This window comes from Bicyclus anynana, chromosome 2 (genome assembly GCF_947172395.1).
Source record: "Bicyclus anynana chromosome 2, ilBicAnyn1.1, whole genome shotgun sequence".
NCBI classification, from domain to species: domain Eukaryota; kingdom Metazoa; phylum Arthropoda; class Insecta; order Lepidoptera; family Nymphalidae; genus Bicyclus; species Bicyclus anynana.
Genome location: NC_069084.1, coordinates 2884622 through 2907683, shown reverse-complemented (window position 1 = coordinate 2907683; position 23062 = coordinate 2884622). Strand labels below are relative to the sequence as shown.

Here is a 23062-nt window from a genome sequence, read left to right as displayed (position 1 = left end):
CAATAAAACTACAATATTAATAACATCTAACGGACGCATACACGAATATTAAAATGCACAAAATATTCAATGTTGTGTAATAAGAATGTGTGTGTGATGTTAAGATAGTTGACACATAAATACATATTGCTCTGACTAAGTAGGTACTTTGTACATGTTAATTAAGTACTATGATCATGAAGTACTATGCATGCATCTGCAAATAAATAAATTGATTAATTGATTAAAGAAAATGTACTGGAGACATGAAGAAAATGTATTTTGAGATTCCCCTCAGAGAGATAAAGTATAATTATGTAAGTATGTGATAAAGTTCTTGTAATGCAAATCTATCAAAGGTATTGAATACACTTTTTACATTAGTAGTTTTATTGGAATATTTTCTACAATTTATATAAATCTAATATTGATTACAAAATACAAGTTATAAGGGGCTAACTTTGTATTTTGCCTTTGATTTCTGAAAATAAAGAAGTCGGTTAAAAAAATAGTAGGATTTAGTGTTTTTACACTAGCAACACATGACTAATGGACTATGCTCTATATGTCTGTAGTATCCGCCATTGTCATTTCGATTTCTGTTCTGTCATTGTCACCATTGTCTTGTCACCTTCACCGTTCGTTTCGTTGAGTTAAATTGAACACTTGTCAATAAGTCGTGGCCGCAGAATTGCTGAAGTGCCAAATCCATTTCCATACACCTCAGACCGCTGAAAAACACGAAAATGAGTTCAAAATTACAGGAATACAAGGACACAATAGAGCGTAATTTAGCAGACAAAAGCAAACCGTGGACCAAATTCTTCGAAAAAGCCGAAGCAAAGACCGGTGTGAACAGGGTGTACATATTTCTTGGTAAGCTTTTTTTTTATTGGTGTTGCGTTTATTTATATCATTTGGCTGGCCGTTTTGACTATTTTCTCACTTTATTGTCGCAGGATTGGTGGCGTTCACGGGTTTATATTTAGTGTTCGGATTCGGTGCGGAATTGATATGCAATAGCATAGGCTTCGTGTACCCGGCGTACATGTCAATGAGAGCGTTGGAGTCACCCGCTAAGGACGATGATACCAAGTGGCTGACATACTGGGTGGTTTACGCGTGTTTCTCCGTGGTGGAGTACTTCTCCGACTTCATTGTTGGCTGGTTCCCGCTATACTGGTTGATCAAGGTTAGTACAACATATGTTAAGTTTAATTTCACGTTGTCACTACTTTCGTAAATATGTTGTGGTATTAATAACAATATTATGAGAGAAGGAATAGAGTGTGTAGGTACTGTTATTACATAGGTGATTTTATATAAATTGTGAAAAATTAACAGTTAGCTCATCTGATGTTAAGTAGTTACCAAGTAATAGTGCTCATGAACAACTGCAAGACCAGCAGGGCTGTTCAGAAAAGATGTTTTTATAACTTGTATACTAACTATTTCTCTCTGTCTAACACAATACTATAGAATAAGAAAAATAGAGGCGATTTCGAAACTTATACTTGCAACTTATTGCGAGGTGGCTAGAGATAGAGAGAGTAGGATCTTACCTATTTTAAGCTAGGCAGGGAAAACAGCACTAGTGGAGAAGGGTAGTTTTAACCGATTGTCAAGGAATTCCTTAACACTAAACCCATTGGTTACAAGTCCAGTCTGTTTGGAGGTATTTTCTCTGCCATGCTCAATCTGTGGAATTCTAAGATATTTGTCTCAAAACATCATTACAGACTAGCACTACAGGTTCCACCAATTTGTTGCAGAGAGCTAGAGCAGCATGCTTTCTTCAATATAGATTAGGGATACAGATAAGAGAGTTACCCTAAAAAAATCATGCATTTTGGATGGTAACACACATTATGGTGGGTTTAAGGTCCATAATGCCTATGAGAAGGGAGCCCACCTAGGCTGTTAAAATAGGCTGATATGATTATATAAGTTACTATCTCTCTACCATGTGTTTTAAAAATTCAAATTTATTTCAAGTAGGCTCAGTTTACAAGTACTTTTGAAATATCAGTTGAATATATGTAATGATTCTACCACCGGTTCAGAAGGCAGGTTCTGCTGAGATGAACCAGTAAGAAACTCAACAGTTGCTTTTTTTTAAATTCATACAGTATATTACAATTGACAACATCATTACAATTTCTCATAATTTTACTTCCTGTGTGAAGGCACCGTTATCATTATGAACCTACCAATTGTGTAGTAACTTGACTAAGTAAATGCTTGAAGTTATGCATTGGCATGTCCATCACCCAGCCCAGTGGATATGACCTTTGCTTCCAATTCCGGAGGGTGTGGGTTCGAATCCGGTCCGGGGCATGCACCTCCAACTTTTCAGTTGTGTGCATTTTAAGAAATTAAATATCACGTGTCTCAATCGGTGAAGGAAAACATCGTGAGGAAACCTGCATACGAGAGAATTATCTCAATTCTCTGCGTGTGTGAAGTCTGCCAATCCGCATTGGGCCAGCGTGGTGGACTATTGGCCTAACCCCTCTCATTCTGAGAGGAGACTCGAGCTCAGCAGTGAGCCGAATATGGGTTGATGACGTATGTCCATCACAGTCTTGGGATTCTTGTTATAGTACACCCAAACCTACAAAAAAGTGCTGATGGTATATTTATGGCTCCTTAGTCAACAAGGCTTTATAGTTTTGCCATTAATAGGAATAAAACTTTAAAGAATTAGTTATACAAATCAAAAACCTTTTTAGAAACTTTAATCTTTACCTGACACTTGACTGTTTTTTGATATAGGTACATATTATGTATGTTTTATATGACAGTCAGTGCAATTACATGTGATGATGCAACCTAATGTTGAGAGTAATTAGACTGGACTTTGATGCATCAATAACGCAAAATGGTAAAAAAAATCTATAATATGTGTGTTTTTTAAAGCTTCTTACATGATGATGTCTATTCAATGACTATAATTAATTAATACTATGTATATTAATATATAACAAAATAATTATTTTAAAAGGTAAACACATTGTTTGTACTGTAATTTGTCCTAGGTCATGTACCATATTAAGTCTATGACTCACTAATTTAATTTATCTTTTTGATGACTATTATTGCTGTGATAAATCACTTATCACTAATGATTTTTAAAAGAGTTGACTAATAAGGTCATATTCCAACATTTTATTTATATTGGCTGACGCCATCATGGCACAGTGGGTAGTGACCCTGCTTCCGCTTCCATGTCTACGGGTTTGATTCCCTGAACTGGAAAATATTATTATGTGTGATAGGCATGGATGTATTCCAGCATCTCCAGCTCTTGCTTGACCTTGGCGAAATCATACATTTGAACATGTCACTGGACTGTTGGGATCCAACAAGTTCACCTATTTTATTACCCATAACAAAAGCTAACGCTTACATTGGGGCTAGATAGTTATGTGTGTATCACCATTATCATTATCAGCCGATGGACGTCCATAACAATTGTGGTATTAATAACAATATTATGAGAGAAGGAATAGAGTGTGTAGGTACTGTTATTACATAGGTGATTTTATATAAATTGTGAAAAATTAACAGTTAGCTCATCTGATGTTAAGTAGTTACCAAGTAATAGTGCTCATGAACAACTGCAAGACCAGCAGGGCTGTTCAGAAAAGATGTTTTTATAACTTGTATACTAACTATTTCTCTCTGTCTAACACAATACTATAGAATAAGAAAAATAGAGGCGATTTCGAAACTTATACTTGCAACTTATTGCGAGGTGGCTAGAGATAGAGAGAGTAGGATCTTACCTATTTTAAGCTAGGCAGGGAAAACAGCACTAGTGGAGATTTTTTATTACCCATAACAAAAGCTAACGCTTACATTGGGGCTAGATAGTTATGTGTGTATCACCATTATCATTATCAGCCGATGGACGTCCATTGCTGGACGTAGGCCTCTTGCATGGACTTCCAAACACGTCTCGAGCTGCCAGCATCCAGCGACTCCCTACAACCCGCCTGATTTCCTTGGTCCATCTAGTGGGAGGTCAACCAACACTATAGTGCTATCCGGTGCGGGGTCGCCACTCCAACACCTTGGGACCCCAACGTCCATTGGCGCTTCCAACTAAGTGTTTCGCCGAGCTATGTCAGTGACCTAAGTTTTTCTGCAGATCTCCTCATTTTTCTTTTGATCACGCAGAGAAAAGATGTGTGTATATTCCAGATATATTTATTGAAGAAAAAATACCGCAAAAAATAAAAAGGATAAAGATCTACTATGTGATTGAACAGTAAAGTTTTTATAAATAACAGCAGAGTATTTGCTGAGTCAGTGTATTATCATTTGACAATCAAAACAGCAAATATGTGCTTACACCACATTACATGAGAAAATCTAAACAAGTGTGAGTCAGACATGCCCACCGGGGCAATTTTGCATCATAAACCAAAAATTACATCTAAATAATAATTAAAATGAATGAACCTTTCCTTTCCCTTTTAAACAATATTCCACATGACATGGTTAACTCAATTCAAAATTGGGACTGCATAAGACTGTGTTACAAAATGTATAGTTTTTAGATTTTTCTTTACTTCTAGTATAATTCTATATCAACAGGAAATAGCATAAGTAACTATCTTAGTACCTATAACACAAGCTATGCTTACATTGAGGCTAGATATTGATGTGTGCATATGAGTACAATAAGAATTTATTTATCCAATTGCAAATGACTGATATATTGTGTAATCATCATTAACACTTTATTCGGCTCAATGTTGAACACGAGTCTCCGCTCAGAATGCTCTCATTCAGGATAGGCTTAGTCCACCACGCTGGTCAAATGCAGATTGGTAGACTTCACAAATCTAGTGAACTAGGAAAATCTTAGGTATGCGGGTTTCCTCTCGAAGTTTTACCTTCACCGTGACTGAGAAGTTAGAGGTGGATGCCCCGGATCGGATTCGAACCTACGCCCTCTGAATCGAACGCAGAGGTCATATCCACTGGACTATCACGTCTCTATATATTGTGTAATGTCATAATAATATCTCATATCTACAAGTATGTTGGCAATTTTATCTTAGATCAGCATGAAGTTGTCTGTATTGTTATCTTGGAATATGTTGCTTGTTGTGTTTCTTATCTGTGCTCCATCTATCAATTCCTTGAGCAACATCTTTGCAAACTAGGTACTTACTGGAAGTACCACTTTGTCCTAATAAACCTGCCAACGCCCAGCGGTTTCACCCGCGTTGTTCTCGTTCCTGTGATCCCATTTAATACGGGGATAAAATAAGTATAGCCAATGACACTCACAAATAACGTGGATTTGTAATAATAAAAGAGTTTTCAAAATATTTTTAGTAGATCTAGAGATTACCTCCTACAACCAGTGGCGTGCACTTCATAGATGCAAAAATGCACTGCCCACCCTAAGGACACAATACAAACCTATGTTGGTCCATGTATTACTTAGTTGTACAAGGAATCCTACTAATATTATAATGTTAATGTATGTTTGTATGTTTGTTACTCTTTAACGCCACTACTACTGAAGCGATTTGGCTGAAATTTGGAATGGAAATAGATTTTACTCTGGATTAACGCAATAGGCTACTTTTTTTCTCGGAAAAATCCATGGTTTTCCGAGATTTGCGAAAACTGATGATTTTGATTATATAAATGTACGTTACTCTTTCACGCCTCGAGTACTGAACTGAATTAGCTAAAATTTGGTATTGAGATAAATTATAGCCTGGATTAACACATAAGCTACTTTTTATCCCGAAAAAATCCATGGTTCCCGAGGAATTTGTGAAAAATTAAATTCCCGGCGTCCGCTAGTTTTCCATAATTTTCTTATAGTGCATACCCTAGATAAAATCCTTATGCACGTACACAACACCACAAAACTTTACCTCTTTATAACATTAGTATAGACTTGTAGAGTAAAGATAACTAAATTCTAACGAGATGAAGTGCGCTAGCCAAAAAAAAACAGGGAAATTGACAACTATTGACCGCAATGTGAGTTCTCATTAATAGCTGTGTTTCGTTTTGAAACATCAAGAAAGTAGACCGGTCAGCAATTAGTAGGGTGCGCCTATAATTAACATAGATTACTAATTGTTAGTATGTTGTTGGGTAGTTGCGGTTTTTAAATTTAGTTCAAGGCTACAAGTACAAACACCCTGAAACTAAATGATGTTATTTTATTATATTTTATAGTTGTTTATAATTAAAAGCCACGTTATTTGTGAGTGTCATTGGCTATATTTTGACACCATACTCTCACGAGAACGGGAACTACGCGTCGGCTAGTTTATATATAACTTTATAGATTAAACAAAACCCAAAAAAACCTTCTTTTAATTGCTTAGCTTATTTTACCTGGTAATCCGCATGAAAATTCATGTACTTGAAATTCCATGAGACTATATTTTATTTTTAATACAGATCACTTACCTATATCAAAGCCTTCGAAGAAAAAGTAAAGCTTCAAAACACATAAACTATTTGTTCTCTTAATTCAGTACGCCTTTGGACAAAGGCCTAGTTTCTTTCCACTGTTTTCTGTCTCCCGCTATTCTTATCCAAAGGTGTCTTTAGTTAACTTTCAAGTCATCCTTCCATCCATTTGGCGACCTAGTGCCATCCCTTTGACCAATTATTAATCTGTCACCTGTTTCCTTTACTTTAAATGCATCTTACGTAAACTTGAAAATATCAAAATTAGTATCCAATTTGTTCACTTGAGATTCTTGGGACGCAAGAAAATAAAATCAATCTGTCAGACCGTTTTTGTGTTACGTTCGCTTTAATTTTAAAAATCGTACAATTGCATTCCAATAAAACCGTTTTTTGCTGCTCTTTTTGACTTTGCCATTTTCTTTTTTGTTTTTAAAACCCCTCGAAGTTAAAGAGCAACTAAATAAAAAATATAAATATATTATTAGCAAGACTAACGGACAGTAAACAATTATTATCATTATGGAAGACAGGTTATAATTATAGTTGACCGGGATTAAATTCTTACCGTGATTTCCTTGAAAAAAGGTTAAATCCAAATATGGACCTTTAAGGTACCTTTAGTAGGTCATGTACCATTTTTATATTCTCTGAAAAAGTGAATAATATTGGAGTTTTTACTAAGTTTTTTATTTCATTGTCTCGGATTTACCTACTCCATTTATTCATTGTCAAGTGTGTAATTCCATATATGGCTGTAATTTGAACACGTCCTTGTATATTATACTGAATTTCGTCAAGTATAACTTTACGTGGAGGTTATAACTGAGATATCATAATTTAACAAAATTTTCAAATTGGAAAAAAACTAAGCCTTCTTATTCTTACTTATTGATAAAACCTGGAGATTTATTAGCTTGCATCATCACAAAAGTACTTAACGTAATATAACTAAATGAGTCTTTCTTCCTTTAAGCAACTTAGACCTAACAAGCTGTTTAAATGCGGTTTAGTGGGTTTAGGATGAGAATGTTAAACTCTTTAACGATCAGTATTATATGTTATTTAAACAGGGGCGTAGCTACCGCCGTATATAATAAGGGGCCCCGGGACTCCAGGGGCCCCTTACAAAGTAAAAACCCCGTTTTTTTAGCAAACAATTTTGTGAGAATTGGTTACCCTTCATTTGGGGCCCCCAACTAATTATGATACAGGGCCCCATACCCAAGCCACGATACGCCACTATTTAAACTAATGTATTGGTGTCGTAGGGGGTCTGAATCTACTGAACCGATTATGTATTTCAAAAGAGTAACTGGTGAGTTTCTTGCGCGCACTGTACAATCTGAGCCTATTTGAATTAAACGTATTTATTTGATGTAGAGCCGTGATAGCCCAGTAAATATGACCTCTGCCTCCGATTCTGGAGGGTGTGGGTTCGAATCCGATCCGGGTTTTCCTCCCTCCAACTTTTCAGTTGTGTGCATTTTAAGTATTTAAATATCACGTGTCTCATACCCATACGGTGAAGGAAAACATCGTAAAGAAACCTGCATACCAGAGAATTTTCTTAATTCTGAGAGGAGATTCCAATCAGCAGTGAGCCGAATATGGATTGATAATGATGATGATAATTTGACATGCCTTCTCGTTTTTTTCCCTACCCACATTCTGAAGAGTCAGACGTGTTTACGAGTGCTCCTTATAAATAATTTTATTAAAACGTATAAACATAGTGTTCATTATATTCAAAGTGAAATCCATGAAAAAAATGAGATAACGAACAAAAGTCACAGTGAGAAGTTTTCATTTCAAGTGCTCAATCGTAAATATTGGAAATGGTTTTTGCACTGAAGAACACCGTTATAAGTGACAGATGTTAAATCATATTAGTTCATTATTTTAGTGTGATATAAAAATTGAGAAAGCAAAAAACAAACTGTTCTCTGTTGTTATCAATAATATCCAGTGTTAAATCATAAATATTCTAAACACAAAGTTCAAACATTACAATTGAAAATAAGTGATTAATAGTATACACGTATAACGCCATCTTACGAGGAGATAATTATTTTACAGTGTTTCAAAGTTTTAAAAAAAACTATTACAGATATCAAAAACACTGTGTAAAACTACTATTATTAATAATATCGAGTGGTAAATCATAAATCATAAACATTGAATCATACGGTTCAAAGGTCACTATTTAAATTAAGTGATTAATTTTGAAGTCAAAGTACGTCTAACGCCATCTTCCGGCGAGACGATGAACGTGGATTAGAAAAATCAATACGGATCGCTTTTTGGAGTATATTGCTAATCGTCCGCTAGCCTAGGGGCGCGTGCAGTCGAACTGAATGCCGTTCAATCTTACGGTACCCCAAGATCGAGCCCCGACCCAGCCATACGTTTTTTCCAACTTTACTACAAAATTTAATTTAATTTAAAACAATGCAGTGTAGCTTATGTAAAGGCCCATTAAAAAAAGGCTCATATGTACAATGCACGGGCTGCCAAGATAAATTTGATTTCATCTGTTTGGGAATTACGAATGATCAACAAAATTCATTATCGAAGGAATACTTTCTGTCCTGGATTTGCCCGACTTGTACTTCTGTAACACGTCGCAAAAAAATTCGAGATGATACCCCAATAAAAAGCAAGTCGTCTGCACCAAAAACAGAATTTTTGAATATGTCTTTAGACTTAAGTATGGATGCATCACAAACATCTCGGGATATTTCACAGCACGTAACTATTGATAATATTAGCACACTACTGGATCAGAAGTTGAATGCATCGTTCGCAACTTGTTTCGCCAAAATGAGAGAAACTTTAATGAGCGACATTAGGTCACAAATCAGCAATGAAGTCCGAACTGTTGTCTCATCTATTAAAGAAGATTTTGCCGTTACTACCAACTCTTTAAATAAAGAACAGAGCAATATAAGGGCCGATTTGGGAAAGTTGGAAAAGAGAATTGGAAATTTGTCCTCGTATATAAAGACGGAGTTGAACAGTGTACAGTCGGTTACTTCTGGGTTGAGATCGGAGTTTAACGAACTGATTGATGTAAAATCACTGGATAACTCACAGAACCTCACTTTGTTACAAAGTAGACAGGCACTCATCGAAAAGGACTTAGAAGATCTGAAAGTCGCCGTCCAGTTTTCATCTAGCCAGGTCGATGATTTCAAGAACAGTTTATCTTCAGTAAGTGGAACGTCTAAAACAATTGAACTGATTAAAGACGAGCTATCATCAACAAAAAATAAATTACAAGAACTGCAAAAGGAAGTAGACGACCGGCAGCAAATGGATCGACTCCTCAATATTGAAATTGTTGGTGTCCCTGAATGCAAAAATGAAAATCTCCGAGACCTTCTTATCCAAACGTCACAATATATTGACATACCACTCACACCTTTTGATATAGATCACATTCACAGAGTGCAGCCGAGACAAAAACTAGATGGACGCCCTAGAGTCATTGTTTGCAAGTTACGATCAGCAACTGTCAAAAGTAATATTTTAGCTGGATTTAAAAAAACGCGTGGCCTAAACACGGGCAACATAGGAATTGAAGGACCAGCTATCAAAATTTATATACGCGAACACTTGACTTTTAAAAATAAGGAAATATACAAAGCAGCCCGTCTAGCTTGCGATCAAAAGGGTTTTAAATATTGCTGGATTAAGAACTGCAAAATATTTGTCAGGAAGAATGACAATTGCCCTTTTTTTCAAATAAGTGGAATGGAAGATATAAAGAAGATTTCTTGATAGAAACCTACTGTTTCATATATGCTTATACTTCGAATTTAGCTAATATGAAGGATCTTTGGATGAAGCAGTCAATCGGTTTTATGAACACCTATATAAATGTATTTCTATGTTCGTACCTTTAACTATAACGAAGAAAAATGACACATATCCCAAATGGTATAATAAGTCTCTTATAAAAATTATTCGGGAAAAGTCTAAAATTCATAGACGCTGGAAAAAATACCAAGATCCTTTAGATTACCTAGAATTTTCCCGACTAAGGAAGAGAGAAAAGACGGTAGAATCAGAATGTTACACTAAATATATTAAACTTAATGAAGAATGCTTAAAAAAGGACGCAAAACAATTCTGGTCCTTCATTAAATCTAAGCGTAATACCACAAATCTACCTAGAAAATTAAAGTATGAAAATGCTGAGTCTATTACCAGTAAAGACCACGCCGAAGCGTTTAATAAGTTTTTCTACAATGTGTTCTCTCACCCACTAAATGAGTATCCTCTCTTAAAACTCATTCCCCCAGTTAACCTTTCTACTCCACACTCTCAGTCCCTCCACGTTGACGCTTATGACATAAGCGGTTTGATCATCAAGCTCGACACTTCTAAAAGCTCCGGGAGTGACAAAATACCGCCTTATTTTATAAACTCCGCGCGAAAGTCTCTTATTTCACCCTTGTTAATAATTTTTAATAGATCAATAAAGGAAGGGTACTTTCCAACTAAATGGAAAGAAGCTCATATTGTGCCGATATATAAAAAGGGTACCAAAAGCCTGGTTGAAAATTATCGTCCAGTTTCAATTTTGAATATATTTGGTAAATTGCTAGAAAAAATTATCTATAACACGTTATATCCTATTTTAATTAATACGATCCCTACAGAACAACATGGTTTTATTAAAGGTCGTTCAACTTTAACAAACTTAACGTCATTTACAGAAGACATTTTAGTTTCTATGGATAAGGGCGTGCAGGTAGACGTGATCTACACAGATTTTGAGAAAGCTTTTGATCGTGTCGATCATACAATCCTGCTCAAGAAACTTGAATATTTGGGAATTCACGGAGACCTTCTGAGGTGGATTAAATCTTACTTGTCTAACCGCTCACAGGCCGTTGTAGTTGGTGGCAGTCGTTCTGATTTCTGTGAGATCCCGTCTGGTGTTCCACAGGGTTCTCATTTGGGACCACTATTTTATAATTTATATTTATATGACATTTATAGTTGCTTTCTTAATTCAAATTTTTTAATGTACGCCGATGACACAAAATATTTATTTAGAGATTAAAAATGTTAACGATTGTTTAAAGTTGCAACAAGACCTAAACCTACTTTCCCAGTACTATAAAGATAACAGAATACAAATCAATATCGGTAAATGTCAGCATATAACTTTCACTAGAAATAAAAATAGAGTGAATTTTAATTACAGTATCGATGGAAAGACAATCTCTAAGGTAGATAAAACGCGTGACTTAGGAGTTATACTAGATGACAAAATGTCATTCAATGAGCATATTGATGTAATCACCACTAAAGCTTTCTCTATGCTGGGATTTGTATTAAGAACCTGCAAGCCTTTTCATAATATCAATACACTTAAAACTATTTATTTTGCATATGTCCGCAGCAATTTAGAATACTGTAGTAGTGTATGGTCACCATATTATATAAAGCCAAGGGAAGATATAGAGAGAATTCAACGTAAATTTATTAAACACTTAAATTTTCGTACACATACTGTTCCTCTAAATTACGATGACAACTGTGGCCATTATAAATTACAAACCTTAGGACAGAGAAGGCAAATTGCTGATATGTCACTGTTATATGATATAGTAAATGGGCATATTGATAGTCCTCACCTGTTATCAAAACTTAAATTAATAGCAGCTCCTACTCGACTCCGCCGAAAGACGTTATTCCAAGTGCCACATAAAAGGAAAGTCTTTACTAAGAACTCGGTAATGACCAGAGTTACAGATAGCTACAATAAGCTATACGCACAAATTGACATATTCCGGTATTCAAAAAAGACTTTTAAGCGACATCTAGCGGAAACTAAATAGTTAATTACTTAGCACACACTGTCTTCACACACACACACACGCACACGAAACACACACAACACTCACACCACAGTCAATCACACACACACACACAATTTCTTATACCAACGTTCACTCGTACATACGTTTTAATGTGATTTTATTTTCTCTCTTTTTCTTTATTATTTCCTTTTCTTGAATGTATTCTCAGATTGTGTTTTTTATAAATTGTTATAACTATGGAAAATCTGTAATTGGCTGTATCATACAGGAAATATTGTATAATTGTATTCTTGGTAACGCTGTTGATTTTTCTTAAAAATAAATAAATAAATAAATAAATAAATAAATAAATAAAGAGTGTCATATAGGTAAGATTTCCCAGAATTTCCATCACTTGCGTTTTACTTTCATTTGTTTTTTAATTGTTTATTGGATATCGTTGCCTTGACCCTAAAAAGTAATACATAACAGTAGGTGCCGTTACGTTGTTAATGATACTCGGACACAAAGCGCGATTGTTCCCACAATACCTACTACTGTGAGTGTGTGAGTAGGTACCTACTACTGTGTTTTAAACATCGCCACGTTAACAGAGAGTTAATTATAGAACTCCATTATTGATATATGTAGTTTGTTTATTCGCTTATCGCTGCTATTATCAAAATGTCATTGTGAGTACGTATCGGTGTATTTTTGTTTTACACCGATTTTGGTAAAACAATAAAGCCACAACTACATTGTAGCTTGGCTTTGTAATTTCGTTCGTAACACTCCCAATGGGCCGCGCGGGCCGGGGGGCGTGTAGCGATGAATTAAAAAATCGACGACTGATGCACCTCACTTCCCCGCACGCGGGATTTCACACCCGTCGCCCGCATGTCATGGTCATGAACAAACTTGTCAGACTATAGTGGTGTAATAGGTTCATCATCACAGCAGTTGACTTTAAACCTTAATCCATGTTTATAAATGCCGTTAGAGTATTGTACTCTCGAAGGTGAGGAAGAGGTAGTTCTACAGGCCAAGGTAAATAAAAGCCTATCATGAAATAATCGGTAGTTAACATTGTGGCTGATCAACAATGCGCTGGACTGACCAAGTGAAAACCGCTCTGCATAGTTCGCTGCATGTTATAGCTTAGCAAATTCGTTCGCAACACTACCGATGGTCCGCGGGGGTCGGGAGGAGGTAGCGACAACTGCACCCTACTTCCAGCCTCTGCCCTGCGCACACGTCTTCACACCCGCGCAGTCCTTCCCCACCCGTCGCCCGCATATCATGGACGTGTCAGTAACGAACTTACCAAGCTATAGGAGAGCCACAGAACGGGAGGAATGGCGACGGATGTGCCTTGCACGACCAGTGTCCAGAGTAAAGCGACAAAGAAGAAATTAACATAATTTAATTAAATTTTCCAGTGCATCTTCATAATCTGGTGCTACCTGCCGACCGACTACAACGGCTCCCTCATCATCTATCACCGCATCATCCGCCCTTACTACCAGAAGCACCACAACCGTATTGACGACATCGCCAACTCAGGTAATTTCAACCCTATACCCAACGTAAGGATGTAGTACCATTCCGGTATGTTGGGTAAAGATGAGATGTCTTATTTAGGGGACAAGTTGAGAAAGTGCCCAACTACTCGTATATAGACTATAAATAAACTCAGGTAAAGACAAAAGAAGTTTTTAGCTGCTTATAATATTAGATATCGCTCTCTCTTTTGTCTCATCAGAACTAATAAAGCAAAAATATCGCTCTATTTCGTCACGTCATCAGATTAAGAAGGATAGAGCGATATAGATATAGACAAAATTATCTTTATAACTCATGGCCACAGCGTGGATCTTTCGGAATAGTAAAAAGAATGGTTTGATTTTTTTTTGTTTTTACAAAAAAATAATAAGGGAATTTTTTTATTTCCAAAAAATTAAATTTTTTTCATGCTTTCTCCCTATTTGTACTATTTACTTATTAAACACGTAAGCCATCGCGAGGTATATTTAAAAATTAAATAAGAACTTTCGCCTTTTGAACGAATTGTGTAAACATTTTTTTTAGATATCCTGAAACAATTGGTGGATAAAGCCAACAAGCACGCGGACAAAACGTTCAATGCATTAAACAAACGCCTTAACGAACTCCACAAAGATTAGGTTAGGAGTGGGTAGGTATTTGGGAATGATCAAATGCTTTTTATTATCTGTTCGCATTCGCTTGAACTATAATCAACTTCTGCTGGGATCTATACATATTATGAATATACTATATATTGGATTAAGAGCACAAAACAAGAGTTCTCTTCCGCGCGGTTTAGGTGTGCTGACACAAGGCATTCATTCAGTCATTCCTTAATTGAATTTCAGTCAATCGTTCATTGCTTTATTGAAAGGCGCGCGTGTCTGTTTTTTCACTGTTCACTGTACTGCGCGGGCGAAGACTCCGTTATCTAGTTACACACCGCATCTTCTCTTTCTGAAACTGACATTTAAATGAAGAAGACGAAACATATCATTTAGAAACATATCTTAGTTAGGTAAAAAACATATTGTCGACCAATAGCAATAAATATTGCTCTATATGTAATGGAATGGTATTTTTTATTTCGCCGCTGTGGGTGGATATAAATGCACATGGCCTGAAGTAAGGTTCCCTTTTTTTTCGCCCTTTAAGTTGCCACACTTAAATTTTGATCGTTATTCGAATACTCATATAATTATATCAGCCAATGATTTTTTTAAGAACTTCCAAACACAACGACCCAGCGGTCCCTTGCAACACGAAAAAACACCGTTTTTTTTTTTAGTTTTTTAATTTATGTACAAAGTTAGCCATCCTCATAAAGTTGCGAAGTCACAATACCAACAAACCCAACATCCACCTATTCTTGAACCCGCCCATTACCACTTTAGCTTTGCGAATCTTTAAGCTTTCGATAAATTCGGTTCTTTTACGGATCTCCTTAAATACTTTATTGATTATATAAAAATGCTCCTCTATTGACTCTGATGTATCTTATTATTATGAGGTCCATAGATAGATATCATATTTCGCGTCACAAAGGAATCGGTTAATACAGATTTTTTTTTTTTATAATATTAACAGCTACGGACGACGTACTTGGGTTGGTGCAAGACGCCAATAGGAAGATCAACAACTCACTCCAAAGATTTAAAGAATGAACTTATATCATTCGCGATGTATGTTTGTATGTTCATTTACCGCATTCGATTGTTGCTTAGTGTAACGTACTTTAATTTATTCGTATTTCACCCGCATTTCATAATACATATTTTACATGTAGATCCTCTGGGAATGTTGGGTTAAAATGTATTCCTATCTACAACCTAGGTATATCTGTTACGTTACGGTTCGGTCTGTAGAGTAAGTTTTCCTCTAAGGATAGTATTATTGATGGGGTACGATTTACAGCCATACATAATTCAAATTATTGGTGGTCAGCGGAGACAGAGAATTAATAGATATCAAATATTTGAAATTTTGACGTTTTTAAACACACTGAAGTTCAGTGTATTTAAAATTTGCAAATTACAAGAATAATACAATTTACACTCACAATTCACAAAAAATATATATTTTAAGCTAACTGATCCATACCTATACTATATTTTTATAGAAGTAAAGTTTGTAGTACTGTAGGGGTAATTAATCTTTGGAACTACTGAACCGATTTTGAAAATTCTTTTACCGCTAGAAACCTCGTCCCCGTGTTCTTACGAGAGTACGCAGAGTCTACGGCGTACGCTTATTCTCTTTTTTCAAGGGAATGCAATTGATGCTTCCTATTTGTCTATTTACTTCTCTGTCTACGATAGGCAGGCTATCGAAAAACGTTCTGTGATGAAGGATTTCAATGGCTTTAATTTTTTTAGATTGCAATTTTTTTGGTTTATTTACTACAATATTATGTATTAGTTTTTTGATCTCCTTTATATTAGTGTACATTATGTATTTTGTTTTGCATTCCCATTTCCATGCACGTCTTAATAGAAGTATACAATTTTAGGTAAACAAGAATAAAGCTGTACACCCATAGACCACTATGTAAGTAAAACCAGGTGGACTGGTTATGCTTTGAATGTCCCGCTTTATGTTTATAATATACCGCTTTAATATTGTATTAGTTACATATTATGTAGGTAGATATAATCCAAGCTCTAATTGACTGTATCCTTTATAATGCTGATACACAAGTATATTGTCGTGTTAACAAAAGTGGGCACTTAACAGTACTCACACAAATTTATTTTATTACTAACCCGGTGTACCGCGTATAATAATTTTGCATACAAAATTACTGAGTTCACATTTTTTTTTATTAAGTATTATGAAAAAGAAACAAATCTTAAATGTATGCTATTTAATTTTTTTTAATTGTTGCTTGCTAATTTTTTTTTATCATTATCCACCTTTTTTAATCGATTTGAAATCGCTTCATTGACGATTGAGTTTACATCATGGAAAATAATTTTTATTAATATTTGTTATTTCATAATTGTACTCAAAATGAAATCAATAATTGTACTATATTTGATATGCTCATTAGCTTAGCCATGTGAGTGATGACATGATACATACTTTTTATACTATGTATGAAAACTATGTATCTCTTCTTACTATACATACTCGTATGTATGTATGTATTACAATTTTGATTGTAAAAACTAGCACAAGCACTGTGTATGTATTGTAGGCGCCAGCTCTTGTTAACTATAGTATATGATGTAGCTATATATTGAAACTGTGTTTATTATATTTTGAAGTAGTTCTTGTTATATATTTATTTGTGTAAGAGCTTCATTGAGTACTTTCAAATTAATTTATTAATGCTTCTTACATTGTGTTATAAAGCATGAAATACTAAGTTAACATCTCTGTTAGGGAAAGCTCTTCATAACAATAACTTTTTTCCATAATATTTTCTCACAAAGGCTTCGAGAGTTGAAACGAGTTCATGACTCCTATTTATGAATTCGTCACCTAGAACTGTTTCGAACTTTCTATTGTCATCATTCGCGACAAGTTATTTAAAAGTCCTATAAATTTTTTAGATATTTTTTTATAAACATGCGTCGCGAATGTTTTTTTTTCTGTAATACCTTATGGTCTGAGAGCTGGCTGACATTTTTAAGCAGTATTTGGTGAAAAATTGTCCTTCTATGACCTGACACTTTTTTTTTCCCTACCCACATTCTGAAGAGTCAGACGTGTTTACGAGTGCTCCTTATAAATAATTTTATTAAAACGTATAAACATAGTGTTCATTATATTCAAAGTGAAATCCATGAAAAAAATGAGATAACGAACAAAAGTCACAGTGAGAAGTTTTCATTTCAAGTGCTCAATCGTAAATATTGGAAATGGTTTTTGCACTGAAGAACACCGTTATAAGTGACAGATGTTAAATCATATTAGTTCATTATTTTAGTGTGATATAAAAATTGAGAAAGCAAAAAACAAACTGTTCTCTGTTGTTATCAATAATATCCAGTGTTAAATCATAAATATTCTAAACACAAAGTTCAAACATTACAATTGAAAATAAGTGATTAATAGTATACACGTATAACGCCATCTTACGAGGAGATAATTATTTTACAGTGTTTCAAAGTTTTAAAAAAACTATTACAGATATCAAAAACACTGTGTAAAACTACTATTATTAATAATATCGAGTGGTAAATCATAAATCATAAACATTGAATCATACGGTTCAAAGGTCACTATTTAAATTAAGTGATTAATTTTGAAGTCAAAGTACGTCTAACGCCATCTTCCGGCGAGACGATGAACGTGGATTAGAAAAATCAATACGGATCGCTTTTTGGAGTATATTGCTAATCGTCCGCTAGCCTAGTGGCGCGTGCAGTCGAACTGAGTGCTGTTCAATCTTACGGTACCCCAAGATCGAGCCCCGACCCAGCCATACGTTTTTTCCAACTTTACTACAAAATTTAATTTAATTTAAAACAATGCAGTGTAGCTTATGTAAAGGCCCATTAAAAAAAGGCTCATATGTACAATGCACGGGCTGCCAAGATAAATTTGATTTCATCTGTTTGGGAATTACGAATGATCAACAAAATTCATTATCGAAGGAATACTTTCTGTCCTGGATTTGCCCGACTTGTACTTCTGTAACACGTCGCAAAAAAATTCGAGATGATACCCCAATAAAAAGCAAGTCATAAAAAAAAAACGGAATTATTGAATATGTCTTTAGACTTAAGTATGGATGCATCACAAAGATCTCGGGATATTTCACAGCACGTAACTATTGATAATATTAGCACACTACTGGATCAGAAGTTGAATGCATCGTTCGCAACTTGTTTCGCCAAAATGAGAGAAACTTTAATGAGCGACATTAGGTCACAAATAAGCAATGAAGTCCGAACTGTTGTCTCATCTATTAAAGAAGATTTTGCCGTTACTACCAACTCTTTAAATAAAGAACAGAGCAATATAAGGGCCGATTTGGGAAAGTTGGAAAAGAGAATTGGAAATTTGTCCTCGTATATAAAGACGGAGTTGAACAGTGTACAGTCGGTTACTTCTGGGTTGAGATCGGAGTTTAACGAACTGATTGATGTAAAATCACTGGATAACTCACAGAACCTCACTTTGTTACAAAGGTCGTTCAACTTTAACAAACTTAACGTCATTTACAGAAGACATTTTAGTTTCTATGGATAAGGGCGTGCAGGTAGACGTGATCTACACAGATTTTGAGAAAGCTTTTGATCGTGTCGATCATACAATCCTGCTCAAGAAACTTGAATATTTGGGAATTCACGGAGACCTTCTGAGGTGGATTAAATCTTACTTGTCTAACCGCTCACAGGCCGTTGTAGTTGGTGGCAGTCGTTCAGATTTCTGTGAGATCCCGTCTGGTGTTCCACAGGGTTCTCATTTGGGACCACTATTTTATAATTTATATTTATATGACATTTATAGTTGCTTTCTTAATTCAAATTTTTTAATGTACGCCGATGACACAAAAATTTATTTAGAGATTAAAAATGTTAACGATTGTTTAAAGTTGCAACAAGACCTAAACCTACTTTCCCAGTACTATAAAGATAACAGAATACAAATCAATATCGGTAAATGTCAGCATATAACTTTCACTAGAAATAAAAATAGAGTGAATTTTAATTACAGTATCGATGGAAAGACAATCTCTAAGGTAGATAAAACGCGTGACTTAGGAGTTATACTAGATGACAAAATGTCTTTCAATGAGCATATTGATGTAATCACCACTAAAGCTTTCTCTATGCTGGGATTTGTATTAAGAACCTGCAAGCCTTTTCATAATATCAATACACTTAAAACTATTTATTTTGCATATGTCCGCAGCAATTTAGAATACTGTAGTAGTGTATGGTCACCATATTATATAAAGCCAAGGGAAGATATAGAGAGAATTCAACGTAAATTTATTAAACACTTAAATTTTCGTACACATACTGTTCCTCTAAATTACGATGACAACTGTGGCCATTATAAATTACAAACCTTAGGACAGAGAAGGCAAATTTCTGATATGTCACTGTTATATGATATAGTAAATGGGCATATTGATAGTCCTCACTTGTTATCAAAACTTAAATTAATAGCAGCTCCTACTCGACTCCGCCGAAAGACGTTATTCCAAGTGCCACATAAAAGGAAAGTCTTTACTAAGAACTCGGTAATGACCAGAGTTACAGATAGCTACAATAAGCTATACGCACAAATTGACATATTCCGGTATTCAAAAAAGACTTTTAAGCGACATCTAGCGGAAACTAAATAGTTAATTACTTAGCACACACTGTCTTCACACACACACACACACACACACACACACACACACACACGCACACGCACACACACCACACTCACACCACAGTCAACCACACACACACACAATTTCTTATACCAACGTTCACTCGTACATACGTTTTAATGTGATTTTATTTTCTCTCTTTTTCTTTATTATTTCCTTTTCTTGAATGTATTCTCAGATTGTGTTTTTTATAAATTGTTATAACTATGGAAAATCTGTAATTGGCTGTATCATACAGGAAATATTGTATAATTGTATTCTTGGTAACGCTGTTGATTTTTCTTAAAAATAAATAAATAAAAATAAATAAATAAATAAATAAAGACACAAAACTGAAAACCTGGGTAGGGAGTAGTGAGTATTTTTTTAGTGAAAAATATGTTTAATGATTTTCATACTTTTAAATTGAACGTTTAATAAGTAAAATAATAAATATTAAGCCAGATTATTATTTAAAAACACCCATTTGGCCTACTTTTCTAACTCTTGTAAAATTTAAATAAATATTTTTTTTATTTCCCTGAAGGATTATTTTTTGAATATAAAAATGTCTCACAGTCCCCAAGTAGGTCTCCAGTTTTGTGTTAGGGTAGCTAAGAGAGGAACAGGACAAATTTTCAACTTGCCTCAAATACCGAATAAAAAATGGCAGCCAGCTTTCGGAATATAACCCAATTTACTGATGTTGTATAGTCTGTACAAACAATTTATAAAATCTTCATTTTCTCTGTTTTCAGCCTCACGCTTGGTAGCGGATGCCATTAGGAAGAATGAATAAATTTTTCCAAAATGTCAGAAGGCAAAAAGTACAAAACATCCGCTGCACCTGCTTTTGTACCGCTTCAGAGCACTCATTGGACGCTAAATTAAAAAAAAAACTATAGACCAACAAAAAAAAATATTTTTATACATCGATGGTGTGTGATTATACATTAAAGACAATAGCAGTCTAATGAAATGAAAATATGAAATACTAATTACTATCGATATCAAGAAATTATCAGTTTTATTATTTGTTAAAAGGTTTTGGGAAATTGTTTTTGCGAAATGATCAATGTATTACTATTTTTAGTACAAGAGGTGGTGGAAAATTTTGATGAGGTTCTTATTAGAAGCTGAAAATTTATAAGACTGTAGCTCTTGCCTTATCTGAACAAACCACACTTAGCTGATTTAGGGAATGATTTTTTGATGATTTATGAATTGTAATCTGAACAATTTTTCTGATATTTTTAACGTTTTGCCTGTTATATTTTGTTTTGTTTTGTACATTGAGTCAAATTATAAATTTACTGTAACGCCAAGCAAAATAATATGTAATTGCGCCCAAGTCCTTCTTCCATTTCTCATTCACCTGATGGATGTCATATCAATTTATTATGTTTAGAGAAAAATAAAACACAAGTAGAAGCGAACAAACGTGTCAGTGTTTCTAATAGCGTAATAATTAAATAATTAGTAAATAAAAACTAAATAAATAATTATGCTGGTTTAATTTAACTAAACTCTTGTATTCAACATTATCAATTTTGCTTGCCATAGTAATTAATCCACATGCTATGATCAGCCTATCAAAATTTTGCACCGGCTCTTCAACTATTAGTTATAAGTATCCTTGTATGACTGACGGTTTTAATGAGTTTTAGGCTGAAAATTGTAGTTTAATTGTTTATACTTTTGGTCTAATAAAAACATGTAAACTCTTCTGTACTAGGTAAGTGGCCTTATCTTTGTATTCTTTCTTATTTTTAAGTTAGCGTAGCGATGGATTTCTTTTGTATATTATTGTGTATGTAGGATGGATTTGCTCAAGGAATGTTGGTAATGTCCGTTGAATAGTTAAGTTTTTAGTGTTTTGTAAGACAATTTTTTGGTATGTTTGTAGATTTTTATACATCAATTCGATTTGGCTGAATTGCCTTGTCAAAAAAACCTGTAAAACTATGAAATTAGAAATGAAAAATTGTATTTCACATTAATTGTCAGAAAAAAACATATTTTTTATTTTTTTTAATATTTTAAAGCACTTTACTTTGTACATTTATTTAATTTGTTTTTTTGTTCATAAAATGCACCAAATCTAATGAATAATCTTTAATTAATATTGATTAAATAACCTAGTTGCACTTGATTATATACCTGTCAATTAGTTTATATATTTTACTGGAAGCCTAATACTACGTATTATCTACTAATGGTCTACTACTACAGTAGCTGAACAAATTATCTTTCTAGTATTCTATGAATAAGTACAAAAAATATGTCTAAAAATTTAGTTTAAAATTTCAAGAATACCTGTATTATTAACAGTCTATCTTATAGCCTTAACAGCCTGGAGCTTAAACCCACCAAGCTGCTCCAATTATCGAGCTTAGGGCACATTAATATGCTATGTAAAGGTCCTTTGCATTTCAGTTTGTTTCAGTATATTTGATTTTAAGATTCTAGACAGGTATGTCATCAAATTGTTCAAGTAAAATATTTTGAATCATGTTTATATCTTGCTTGTTCCATATAAATTGAAGTTAGTTTGCCTTCAAATATTTGGCTTGTGTACGCGAGTTGTTATTGCTGTTTTTTTTTTTCACGTAATAAAAGGAATTCATTGCTGATTGTCGTGTTTTTTTTTTTTGCAAATATTCAAAAATAGATTACACAGCCCCTTAATTCTATAAAAAAAAATAGGTTATAAATAGGTTTTTTTGATTTACAGGGTACATAAAATTATAGTATGAATATTTTAATTTCAAGGCTTGCTTTTGGAGGATAATGTATGTTAAGCCTATTTTGTTGTTTTTTTTTATTAATGACATGTTAACCCTTTACTACGATCTCACCTGGTGTTATGTGATGATGCAAGCCCAAGCATAGCGTGCTGGGAGGTTTGTATCAAAATTAGTTGGAGGAGGGGACCAAATAGTGTAAAAAA

General features: G+C 34.3%; 1 protein-coding gene across 5 annotated transcripts; it reads left to right on the top strand.

Moving 5' to 3' along the window:
* The first annotated feature begins 578 nt into the window (after positions 1–578).
* Positions 579–22745, top strand: LOC112045475 (receptor expression-enhancing protein 5). 5 transcript variants are annotated; one of them, XM_024081661.2, is made up of 6 exons: positions 587–855; positions 939–1171; positions 13691–13814; positions 14340–14445; positions 16306–16343; positions 20871–22745. In XM_024081661.2, the coding sequence occupies exons 1-4, from the start codon at positions 726–728 to the stop codon at positions 14432–14434; spliced, it is 582 nt and encodes a 193-aa protein (XP_023937429.1). In that variant the 5' UTR covers positions 587–725; the 3' UTR covers positions 14435–14445; positions 16306–16343; positions 20871–22745. The 5 variants fall into 5 exon arrangements, with proteins under 5 accessions (XP_023937437.1, XP_023937429.1, XP_052740731.1 ...); XM_052884771.1 differs by lacking the exon at positions 16306–16343 and having other exon boundaries at positions 588–855; positions 14340–14434; XM_024081656.2 differs by lacking the exon at positions 16306–16343 and having other exon boundaries at positions 588–855.
* The last annotated feature ends 317 nt before the right edge of the window (positions 22746–23062 follow it).

Bases quoted from the DNA above. Each gene is read 5' to 3' on its own strand.
- LOC112045475 (XM_024081661.2), top strand. From the start codon at position 726: ATGAGTTCAAAATTACAGGAATACAAGGACACAATAGAGCGTAATTTA. The intron at 856-938 runs GTAAGCTTTTTT...TTATTGTCGCAG, and splicing joins CAGGGTGTACATATTTCTTG to GATTGGTGGCGTTCACGGGT. The intron at 13,815-14,339 runs GTAATTTCAACC...CATTTTTTTTAG, and splicing joins TGACGACATCGCCAACTCAG to ATATCCTGAAACAATTGGTG.